The following is a 12424-nucleotide window of genomic DNA, read 5'->3' as shown; positions in this document are numbered from 1 at the left end:
AGGGTCCACATCAGGGTGAGTGTCAGGCTTATGTATAGGTTTAGGGTTCAGGTCAGGATCACAGTCAGGGTCAGGGTCAGGTTCAGGGCTTGGGTTAGGGTTAGGCGCAGGCTCACAGTCAGTGTCAGGGTTAGGGTTAGTGGTTACTGTTGGGGTTAGCCGCGCTCCTGGTTATGGACCCATCCCTTCAAGGTCTCAGGATAAATCCCGGGCAGAAGGGTGTAGACCCTACAGCTAATCTCACTTAACCAGCCTTAAACTGGGGTGTGAACATGACTTGCCCACCAGACCTCTAACCCCTCATCAGCCTGATCCTGCTTGGGGCATCTCCACCCACGATGGCATGGCCAGCTCCTCTTTACACTCAGACTCACAAACACCCAGAGGCACACACACGCACACAAACACACACACATAGATGGGGAGGAGACCTCGTGCTACACCCATGGAACAGAATGTGTGGGAGTTTCTGACTGTGAGCCCCGTGTTGTTACCTTTTGATTTTATTAGCCAAAGGGCCTGAGGCGTTGTCAAACCTGATATGACCTGCCAGGGAAGGGACCTGTCTGTAGGCGAGCTCTCTTCTCCATGCATCTTCTGGGCTTCAGTCCAGCAGAAGAACATGACGCTTTCTTTAGGATGTGCCTAGAAATGAGCTTGGCAGTCGGGTTTTCTCTGTAAAGGGGTGCCTGGATACGTGGGTTCCAATTCCAATGGGCTCTGTTGTCAGGGAAGTGAGGTCACCACTGCCTGGGGGCTCCTTACCAAACTTCCTGCTCCAGCAGAGCTCCCTGAGCCACCGGTCCCCAAGCTGGTCAAGGCTCACACTCCACTCAATGCATTGCCCATCCAGTGACCCCCATATAGCCTCCCCCAAACCCCTGGGAGGCCTGGGTGCAGCTGTTGTCCCCGCCAGGGGAACAGAGCTGGGTTTAGGCCAGATTAGTGTTAGGGTTAGGGTGAAGAAAGTCTTAGGGTGTTGGTTAGGGTTAGCCGTCTTTGGGGTCAGTGTTAGCGTTAGGCTTAGGGTAGGGGTCAGGGTTAGGGTTAGGTTCATGGTTAGGCTTAGGGTCAGGCTCACAGTAGGGTCACTGTTAGCGTTACGGTCAGAGTCAGTGTCAGGGTCAGTGTTAGGGTAACGGTTAGGTTTAGGGTCAGGCAGGGTCATGGTCAGATTTAGGTTCAGGTTCAAGTTCAAGTTGATGGTTAGAGTTGCCTTTAGGTTTAGGGTTAGCATCAGGCTCACAGTCATGGTCAGGGTTAGGGTTAGGGACAGGGTTAGGTCAGCGTCAGGGTTAGGATTAGGGTCAGGGTCACGGTCATGGTTAGGTATAACTCATGGTTACGGTAATATCAATGTTAGGTTTAGGTTCAGGGTCCACATCAGGGTGAGTGTCAGGCTTAGGTATAGGTTTATGGTTCAGGTCAGGATCACAGCCATGGTCAGGGTCAGGGCTTGGTTTCAGGTTTGGAGCAGGCTCACAGTCAGTGTCAGGGTCAGGGTTAGTGGTTACTCTTAGGGTGAGCCCGGCTCCTGGGTCATGGACCCATCCCTTCAGTGTCACATGAAAAACTCTGGGCAGAAGGGTGTAGACCCTCCATGGGACCCACCTAACCAGCCTTAAACTGGCGTATGAACATGACTTGCCCACCAGACATCTAACCCCTCATCAGCTTGATCCTGCTTGGGGCATCTCCACCCACGATGCAATGGCCAGGTCCTCTTTACATAAAGATACACAGACACCCAGAGGCACGCACACACACACACACACACACATACACACACACACACACAGACGGGGAGGAGACCTTGGCTACACCGGTCTATCAGAAGGTGTGGGACTCTCTGACTCTGAGCCCCCTGGTGTCACCTTTTGATTTTATTAGCGAAAGGGCCAGAGGCGTAGGGGAATCCTGATATGACCTGCCAGGGAGGGGACGTGTCTGGCGGGCGAGCTCTCTTCTCCCTGCATCCTCTCGGCTTCAGTACTGCAGAAGAACATGACGCTTTCTTTAGGATGTGCTTTGAAATGAGCTGGGCTGGGGGGTTTTCTCTGTAATGGGGTGCCTGGATACAAAGGTTCCAATTCCGTTGGGCTCTGTCTTCAGGGAAGTGAGGTCACCACTGCCTGGGGGCTCCTTACCAAACTTTATGCTGCACCAGAGCTCCCTGAGCCGCCGGTCCCCAAGCTGCTCACGGCTCACCTTCCAATCAATGCTGTGCCAATCCAATGACCCCCATACAGCCTCCCCCCAGTCCCTGGGAGGCCTGGGTGCAGCTGTTGTCCCCGCTGGAGGGAACACAGCTGGGTTTAGACTAAGTTAGTGTTAGTGTTAGGGTTAAGAAAGACTTAGGATCACGGTTAGGGTTAGACGTCATTGGGGTCAGGGTTAGCGTAAGGCTTAGTGTAGGGGTCAGTGTTAGGGTTAGGTTCATGGTTAGGTTTAGGGTCAGGCTCACAGTAGGGTCACGGTTAGGGTTATGGTCAGAGTCAGGGTCAGGTTCAGTGTTAATGACGGTTAGGTTTAGGGTCAGGTTCAGGGTCATGGTCAGATTTATGGTCAGGTTCATGTTTTGGTTTGAGGGCAAGGTTCATGTCAGGGTCAGGGTTAGGCTGGGACAGGTTTAGTGTCAGGGTTAGGGTCAGGGTCAGGGTTAGGTTCATGGTTATGGTAAGGTCACCTTTATGTTTAGGTTCTGTTTTATGTGTAGGTTCAGGATCAGGGTTAGCTTAAGTGTTAAGATTCTGTCAGGAACACGGATTGGGTGAGAGTTAGGTTTACAGTCAGGGTTAGGGTCAGTGTTAAGGTCACGGCCAGGGTCAGGTTTAAGGTTAAGGTCTGACATAGGCAAAGTTCATAGTTAGGGTTATGATCAGGTTCAGGGAGAGGGTCAGGATTATTGTTAAAGTGGGGTTAGGGTTAGGGTTAGAGGTAGGTTGAGGGTTAGGGTTAGACCGGGTTAGGGTCATGTCAAGGATCATGTTAGGGGTTAGTTTTAGGGTTAGGTTCAGCATTAAGTTTCGGGTCAGGGCCCGTGTTAGTGTCAGGGTCAGTGTTACCTTTAGGGTTAGAGTTAGGGTCAGGCTCACAGTCAGGGTCTGGTTTAGTGTTCAGGTCAGGGTCGTAGTCACTTTTAGGATCAAGGTTAGATTTATGGTCATGGTCTGGGTCAGTGTGGAGAGCCATCCAGCAGATGCAAGGAGTCACGTAGACGGGAGTGCCTGAAGATAGAGGAACTGAGAGTGATTGGTTTAGGAGGATGTGGGCGCGCTCATGGCCGGCGCGTGAACAGCACTAGAAGCCAAGAGATATATGCATGATCACTGCTAGAGAACAAAAGAATCCTGCACGGTTACATAAGAGCGCACGAGGACACTGCATGCACGGCATTCTGATTGGGCAGGAAGGGGGGCGTACACACGTGAATATATACTGCTGTAAATGCTTGGTTCGGGGGGCCCCGGTGAAGAAATAATAAAAGAAGCTTGCCACTCACCTCGTCTGCGGGTCGTTCTTGCGGGCCGAGAGCGACAACTGGTGCCGAAACCCGGGACCTCCCACCTTTAAACGCAGAACGAAGGTCGACGTAAGAGCAACGATAAGGTAAAGTGTGCAAGTGCACTGCACCCATTTCTGTCAGTTGGCAGGCCTGTCTAGCGACAGGGACGCTCCCCGCAGCCGTCGAAAGTACGACCGGCGCGCAGAGACGATAAGAAGTTCCCCGTAGACGATGAGACGTTAGGGTGTTTGTGAAGTTCTACGGGGACGATAAGGTTTAACAGGAAAGCTCTCCGTAGACGATAAGACGTTAGGGTGTTTGTGAAGTTCTACGGGACGATAAGGTAAAGTTTCTCCCGGAATGGGGAATGAGATCTCTAGGTGTAAGATGGAGAGTCCGCTGAAGGACGTTCTCAAGGCCAATGGTACCCCGTTAAAGACAAAAACGGCTCGTACCTTTTTAAGAGAAGTGGCTGAAGTAGCTCCCTGGTTCATAGATGAAGGGCTCTTAAATATGCCTCAGTGGGAGCACTTAGGAGAAGATTTGAAATGCTGCCCATCGGTGACCCCGGGAACTCTTGCCGTTTGGTCATTGGTAAAGGTATGCCTACAGTCCACTAGAGAGCCCTTGAAACAGGTGGTGCAACAGGGAGGAGAGGTTTTGGAACAAGTAAGGGAGGAATCTCGTAAGGGGTCCTCTAAGGATTCTGACCCCGGGAGTGAGAGCTCGGAAGGACTTTCAGATAGTGAGTTGCAAGAGATAGGGGAGAAGGAAGTCAGTGAGAAGAAGAAATCTTACAGTTTTCAGGCCCTTCAGGATTTAGAAATCATACGGCAACAGTTTGAGAGCAAGGAGACGGGGTTACAGAAGGTGTTGGAGGAGTTAAAAATGCAGAGGGAGGTCATGACGCAGCTGAAGGCCGAAGTGCAGGCTGAAGCGGCGGCGCAGCCAGAATTGAAAGCGGGAGTCACTGATAAGGCGCAGCTGGAATTGGAGGCGGATGTTACGCCGCCTCCGCTTTCAAACCCCTCAGCGCCGCCCTGTGAGTGCCCCCCCCCATCGGCCCAGCTGCGCCAAGACGTGTCATTGTTCAGAGTGTAAGGCACAAAGTTGGAGAGAGGTCCTTGATCCGAGCAAAGGGTTCTTTCCTGTTTTAGAAGATCAGAACCAGCAAAGATATCATCAGCCGCTGGATTTTAAGTTGGTAAAACAGCTTAAGGAGGCAGTCAGTGCCTATGGACCTCAGGCCGCCTTTACAGTTTCCTTGGTGGAGTCACTGGGGGCATTATTCCTTATACCAGAAGATTGGGCCAATCTTACTAGAGCAGTCTTAAGTGGAGGACAATATTTAGAGTGGAAGATTCAAAATCAAGACAACTGTCAGGATACAGCACGGAGAAATGCAGCTGCAGGTAACCCGCAGTGGGACCTGGACATGCTCACAGGTGCAGGGCCATATCTTGGGGCCCAGGCTCAAAGTGTTTATCCTCCTGCGGTATACCAGCAGATAGCCACAGCGGCTCTCAGAGCATGGAAAACTCTGAGAGGAGCAGGGGATTTGCATGGCCAATTGTCCAAAGTGTTGCAAGGGCCTAATGAGCCTTATGCAGATTTTGTGGATAGATTAATGCAAACTGCAGGTAGGATGTTTGGGGATGCAGACACGGCAATGCCGCTGATTAAACAATTGGCCTTTGAAAATGCTAATAAATGGTGTAGAGAAGCCATTAGACCATGGAGATCGAAGGACCTTTCAGCCTATATTAAGGTCTGTAGGGATATAACTGGGCCTACCATCCAGGGACAAGTTATGGCGGCAGCATTTGCACAAGCTATGCAAGGTAAAGGAGGGGTTGGTGTCAAGGGCTGCTTTCATTGGGGTCGTGAAGGCCATTTAAAAGGAAACTGTCCACAGCGCGGAACTCAAGTTGGAAGGGTACTCCCTTCCAAGTCGCCGGGGGGCCCTAAGCCTCACCTTTGCCCACGATGTAGGAAAGGGAATCACTGGGCACATGAGTGTCGGTCTGTGGCTGATATTGAGGGGAATTCATTGCCACCGAATAATTGGGGAAATTCAAAAAACGGGAGGCAGGGCCCCACCCCCCGGGGCCCGAATCAACTATACGGGGTGGCAATGTCTCTACCTACCAAGCCGCGATGGACTTTCCCACCTTCCGATCAGGGGAGTCAATCCACGCAGGGCCTAGGAGAGCCACAACAGGCTCCGCCGGACTTGACGTCTGTGCCACCACCCGAATGGTCCTAACGCCAGAAATGGGAGTGCAGGCCTTACCATCCGACCTGCATGGAGGGCCTCCGAAAGGAATGGTGGGGCTCCTCCTTGGTAGGAGCTCCTCCACTATGCGGGGACTTCAGGTTCACCCGGGAGTCATTGACCCCGATTTTGAAGGGGAGGTTAAGATTCTGGTTTCTTCCCCAAGGGGTATCAACATTATAAATCCAGGGGATAGGGTCGCACAGCTTTTAATATTACCCAGCAATCATGATAAATATCCATCCACAGGCCAGGCGAGGAAAGGTGGCCTAGGATCCACAGGGTCTTCCCTCGCGTGCCTTACTCTGAATATGAAAGAGAGGCCTATGCTTAGATTAAAAATCAGAGGAAAACCTTTCTGGGGGCTCCTAGATACGGGAGCAGATAAAAGTATTATCAATCATCTAGATTGGCCTAAAGCCTGGGCCCTAGTTAAGGCTAATCAAACCCTCCGAGGATTAGGAATAGCTACCAGCCCAGATATTAGTGCCGCGTCCTTAGATTGGGAAGATGAGGAGGGACATAAAGGCATTTTCCAACCGTATGTCTGTGCCACCCCCGTTTCTCTGTGGGGACGCGATGTGCTGGAACAGATGGATATTAGACTTACTACTGAAAAACTGTATAGTGAGGCCTCCCAAACCATAATGAGGAACATGGGATATAAGCCTGATCAGGGCCTTGGAACCAAGGGCCAGGGAGATCCCGATCCCCCTTCCATAGGAGGTCAGGGTTTTTCCTAGCGGCCACTGAGGCAATTCGAATAACTTGGAAACAACAGGAGCCGCGCTGGGTGCCTCAGTGGCCTTTAACCAAAAACAAGCTACAAGCAGCAAGGGAATTAGTTCAAGAGCAACTCAAAGCAGGACACATTCAAGAATCCACGTCTCCGTGGAATACTCCTATATTTATGATAAAAAAGAAATCAGGAAAATGGCGATTGTTACATGACCTGCGACAAATTAATGATCAAATGCAAGTCATGGGACCCCTTCAGTTGGGACTTCCAGTTGTGACAGCATTGCCCAAAAATTGGCCCTCTATCATAATAGATATCAAAGACTGTTTCTTCTCCATTCCTTTACACCCTGTGGATATGGAGCGCTTTGCTTTTACTCTCCCATCCATTAATCATGCTGAGCCAGATCAAAGATATGAGTGGAAAGTGCTCCCTCAAGGGATGGCTAATAGCCCCACCTTGTGTCAGTTGTATGTGAGTCGAGCACTGGAACTTTTTCGAAAAGCATTTCCAAACCTACTTTGTTATCACTATATGGATGACATTCTGATTTGTGGGCCAAATGAGAAGTCTCTGCCCTTGGCTCTGACCTTCCTACAGAAGCAATTGGCAGAGTGGGGACTAACTATATCCCCTGAAAAGATTCAGGCAGGGAGTCTACAGAAGTATCTCGGTCTGCAACTCTCAAAAACGACAGTAAAACCTCAATTGGTTCAGATCCGTAAAGATTGCCTACATACATTAAATGATTTCCAAAAGCTCTTAGGAGATATTAATTGGATCCGATCATATATAAAAATCACTACAGCAGAATTAAAACCCTTATTTGATATCCTGCCAGGAGATCCTAGATTAGACTCCCCAAGAACTCTTACCCCAGCTGCCATTAGATCATTACAATTGGTTGAAAGCAGACTAGCCTTAACAGCAGCAGATAGATGCGACCCGGAAAAGCCTATACATGCAGTAGTTATCCCGTCCCCTGGATCACCCACAGGAGCACTATGGCAGGGAGGACCCCTGTTATGGATTTACTTGCCCCATAATCTTAGCCGTGTCATCACTCCGTATGCTACAGCTGTAGCCCTGATAGCAAGCAAAGTATTCAAAGCTAGCATACAGGTCCTTGGGAGACTGCCCAATGCGTGTATAGTCCCTTATGACAAAACCCAAGTGAACATTTTAACACATGAAAATGATGATTGGGCCATTTTGACGATTGCTTATCCTGTTGCATTTGATAATCATTATCCCTCACACCCCCTAATTGGATTTTACAAAAATACACCCCTTATATGGCCTAAATCCTGCCGATTAGAGCCATTGGTTGATGCCCTCACGGTGTTTACAGATGGTAGTAAATCTGGAACTGGTGCCTACGTGGTAGAAGGAGAGGTAGTTCCAGTTGTTGTGCCATCAACCTCAGCTCAAAGAACAGAATTGTTGGTAATTATGTGTGTTTTACAAAGGTTTCAAAACCAGCCTATCAATATTATTTCAGACAGTAAATATGCAGTTGTAGCTACCAGATCTGTTGAGACTGCCATTATCTCAGCCAGTCAATCAGAAATTTCCTCCCTGCTGATTGAATTGCAAGACCTCATTCTTTCTCGTGGTGCCCCTTTTTATATCGGACATCTTAGAGCACACTCAGACCTCCCAGGGCCTATAGCTGAAGGGAACCATATAGCTGACATGGCCGCACGCTTTCATGTCTGTAGCGCCTTGGAGGATGCGAGAACCTATCATAAAAGGTGGCATGTCAATGCCCAAACTTTAAAGATGCGTTTTAACATCTCAAGAGCTGATGCACGAGACATCGTGAAGTCTTGTGGTAATTGTGTAACACATTTGCCTATGCCCTCCCTAGGGGTAAATCCCAAAGGGCTCTTACCTAACCATCTATGGCAAATGGATGTAACATATGTCCCTTCCTTCGGACAACAAAGATACGTCCATTTAAGTGTAGACACTTGCTTGGGGATTGTTAGCGTGACCCCCTTACGAGGGGAAAATGTCAAAAATGTGATGTCCCATTGCCTGCGCAGCTTTGCCTGCTGGGGAGTACCAAAACATTTAAAAACAGACAATGCCCCTGCTTATACTTCTGCAAGCTTTCACAGCTTCATGGCCTGCTACAATATCCAGCATGTTACAGGCATACCATATAATCCTCGAGGCCAGGGCATAGTGGAACGCACGCACCTGACCTTTAAAACTACCTTGCAAAAAATTCAAAAAGGGGGAATTGGAGAGGAGTATCGTACACCCAATGACCTCACCAATTTGGTTACCTTTATTTTAAATTTTCTCACGGTTGACAAGGACGGCACTTCGGCCGCAGAACGTCATTGGGGCCAACAGAAAATGCAGCAGTCAATGGTGAAATGGAAAGATGTCCTTACTGGCTTATGGAAGGGACCTGACCCGGTGCTTAGGTGGCACCGAGGTTCCCTCTGTGTTTTCCCACAGGATGCGCCTGCTTCACTCTGGGTGCCGGAACGCCTCACCAGGCTGGTGGCCGTGGAACCTGTGGAGGATGCTGGTGATGATGATGATAGCGACGACGACTGTCCTGCAGCCTGTTCCCATGAAGGCGGAGCCAGTTCAACTGTGGCCGAGACAAGAGACTGCCCAGCTTCAGGCCCTTCTTCAAATAGCTCAGCATAGAGTGCATTTTTCTCACCCGAACTCATGTTTGCTACTGATGCTTATCTTAATGCAACAGGTGTTGGCAGCCCAGGGCCCATTATATTGGGCATACGTCCCCGATCCACCCCTGTTACAGCCCGTAGGTTGGGATGTGAGTTCTATTCCTGTATATGTTAATGATACTGTCTTGCTAGGCCCTCCCTCTTCTGTTCATCTCCGACCACAGCAGGCTGCCATATCTTATAAGGGTTATTCTGATATATACCCCATATGCTTTGCTATGCAGCGCACAATACCACACTGTTTGAACGTTTCCCTACGAGCCAGTTATGGTGACGTGCGTATAGCTGGCCTGGACACTACCTATAGCACCATAGTGACTTCTGGTATAGCCCCACGGGACATTCCGCTTTGTGCAACTAACTTAAGTGAAGCTAAGGGGATTGGAGTACCTTGGAGGCTCTGCCAAGGACAGATGGCCACCAAGTACTCGCTAGAGGATGGATTTGAGCTGTGGGATTGGGGACCTGTAATACCTTCTGGATGTCCTGAATGCCGACCGAAAATACCCCCCATTCTCACTCCCCAACGTGGCTATCCGATACAAACTGAGATTTGGAAGCTCATGGCTGCCTTTGGGGGCGCCCTCCGCTACATTCTACAGGCCAGCAACACTAAGACCTTATTTGGGTATGAAAATATTGGACAAGCGTTTGGATATCCCCAAGCTTGCGTGCCCCATCCATTCATGCTAGTTGTAGGAAACCTTACAGTAAATAGGGAAAAGGCCACTTATCATTTTTCTTGTTATAATTGTACTCTAACAAACTGTATTCGAGGAGTACCGCCAGGCAATGGAGTATTAGTGGTAAAACAGCCTCCATTTATCATGATCCCAGTTAATATCTCCAAACCATGGTATTCTAATCCCGGCTTAGAGCTGTGGGAGCGTGTGCAGGCTGCCCTAAGCCGGCCTCGCGAGAGATAGGGTTGTTGGTGCTCGGAATAGTCTCGCTAATAACCTTAATTGCGACAGCCGTAACGGCGTCGGTATCTCTTGCTCAAGCAGTGCATACTGCGGATACGGTGGATCAGCTTGCATATAATACATCGATGGTGATGGGGACTCAAGAAGATATAGATAAAAGGATTGAAACCCGGTTAAATGCAGTATATGACACTGTTAGATTTCTAGGGGAAGAAATTCAAAGTTTAAAATTACGCACCAAAATCCGGTGCCATAGTGATTACCACTGGATTTGTGTAACTCCTAAAGAGTATAATATCTCTGAGACCTCCTGGAATCGAGTGCAGCGCCATCTTGAGGGGATATGGTCGAACTCTAATCTATCCCTTGATCTGTTGCGACTACATCAAGAAATTATAGAAATAGGAGAAACTCCTCATGCTAAGCTAACTGTTGCTCAGCTTGCTGAAAACTTTGTAAACTCCTTGTTTTCTCACTTCCCTTCCCTGACGCATGCTTGGTATGTTGTAGGAACAATTATAGGAGTGTTAGTGGTAATTGTTCTTTTCATGTGCCTTTTGCCTTGTGCAATTAAAATCATACTCGCAGAGGTTTATAAGTTAAGAGCCATTATACGTAACCATCAGCTAATCAACCGCGGTAAGCTCAGAGAGCGGCCTTAAATGCCGCTCAAGTATCTCTTGGCTCCTCCTCCTTAAGCTGTTATGACAATCAATCTCTTTCCTCAAAACTAGGCAGGCATAAGAGCCTTGACGATTCTGGCTCAAGTACTCCTTCTAAAATGCATCTGTAGAATTGTATGACAACAATGGCTACAGCAATGGGCTTTGGTCTGAGCCATGATGGCTCTGGAGGCTAGCACCTCCCCCCCCCCAAAATATGGCTTAGTACGCTGTGTCGGTAGCCAAAGACGGGTAAGACTGATCCCTCACCATAGCAACCTAAGACAGGGGCTCCTCGGCCCAGGGGAGTACCCGATGACGGGTAAGCATGTGTGCTGAGGATTGGCAACCTAAGACAGGCACGATCCCTGCCATATACAAAATAAAAAAGGGGGAGCTGTGGAGAGCCATCCAGCAGATGCAAGGAGTCACGTAGACGGGAGTGCCTGAAGATAGAGGAACTGAGAGTGATTGGTTTAGGAGGATATGGGCGCGCTCATGGCCGGCGCGTGAACAGCACTAGAAGCCAAGAGATATATGCATGATCACTGCTAGAGAACAAAAGAATCCTGCACGGTTACATAAGAGCGCACGAGGACACTGCATGCACGGCATTCTGATTGGGCAGGAAGGGGGGCGTACACACGTGAATATATACTGCTGTAAATGCTTGGTTCGGGGGGCCCCGGTGAAGAAATAATAAAAGAAGCTTGCCACTCACCTCGTCTGCGGGTCGTTCTTGCGGGCCGAGAGCGACAGGTCAGGGTCATGGTGAAGTCTAGGGCCAGTGTCAGGTTTACAGTCAGGATCAGGTATTGGTTTAAAGTCCACATTCGGGTCAGGGACAGGGTTATGTAGTGGTCATTGTTAGGGTCATGGTTAGGTTAAGGGTCAGGGCCAGTGTCCGGTTTTGGGTCAGGGTCTGGTATAGGCAAAGTTCAGGGTTAGGGTTATGATCTTAGTCAGGTATAGGGTCAGGGTTATTGTTAAAGTTTAGAGTTAGTGTTAGGGTTAGCGTTAGGTGGACTGTTAGGGTTAGAACTTGTTAGGGTCAGTGTCCCTGGTAGGGTTAGGGGTTAGTGTTAGATTTGGGTTCAGCATAGGATTCGTGGGAGGGCCCGTGTTAGTGTCAGGGTCAGGGTTACATTTAGGGTTAGTGTTAGGGTCAGGTTCACAGTCAGGGTCAGGTTTAGTGTTTAGGTAAGGGTCGGGGTCACTGTTAGGGTCAGGGTTAGATTTATGGTCATGGTCTGGGTCAGGGTCAGGGTGAAGTTTAGCGCCAGTGTCAGGTTTAGGGTCAGGTGTAGGTATTGGTTTAAAGTCCACATTCGGGTCAGGGACAGGATTGTGTAGTGGTCAGTGTTAGTGTCATGGTTATGATAAGGGTCAGGGCCTGGGTCAGGTTTAGGGTCAGGCTTTGGTTTAGGGTCAATGTTCGGTTCAGTGTCACAGTTAGGTTTGTCGATAGGTTTTGGGATTGGGTTTAGGGTTAGAGTTAGAAGTAGGGATATGGTTACGGTTAGGGTTAGACAGCGTATGGTCAGTGTTAGGGTTTGGTTTAGGGTTTGGGTTAGTGTTAGGGTGAGGGTCAGCGTTAGGTTTA

At 49.3% G+C, this 12424-nt stretch overlaps 2 protein-coding genes across 3 annotated transcripts in view; both read left to right on the top strand.

Annotated features, from left to right (window-relative positions):
• LOC131816541 (conserved oligomeric Golgi complex subunit 2-like) overlaps positions 1 to 12424 on the top strand; it is a 449889-nt gene that overhangs the window by 325344 nt on the left and 112121 nt on the right. The gene's annotated exons all lie outside the window — the stretch shown is intronic.
• Positions 3185 to 10717, top strand: LOC131816540 (endogenous retrovirus group K member 25 Env polyprotein-like). The gene is made up of 2 exons (XM_059149360.1): positions 3185 to 3592; positions 8992 to 10717. Exon 2 carries the CDS (start codon positions 8993 to 8995, stop codon positions 10157 to 10159), a length of 1167 nt encoding a protein of 388 aa, XP_059005343.1. The 5' UTR covers positions 3185 to 3592; position 8992; the 3' UTR covers positions 10160 to 10717.

The sequence above is a fragment of the Mustela lutreola genome, chromosome 15 (genome assembly GCF_030435805.1).
Source record: "Mustela lutreola isolate mMusLut2 chromosome 15, mMusLut2.pri, whole genome shotgun sequence".
NCBI classification, from domain to species: Eukaryota; Metazoa; Chordata; class Mammalia; order Carnivora; family Mustelidae; genus Mustela; species Mustela lutreola.
This window is presented reverse-complemented; position numbering and strand designations above follow the sequence as displayed.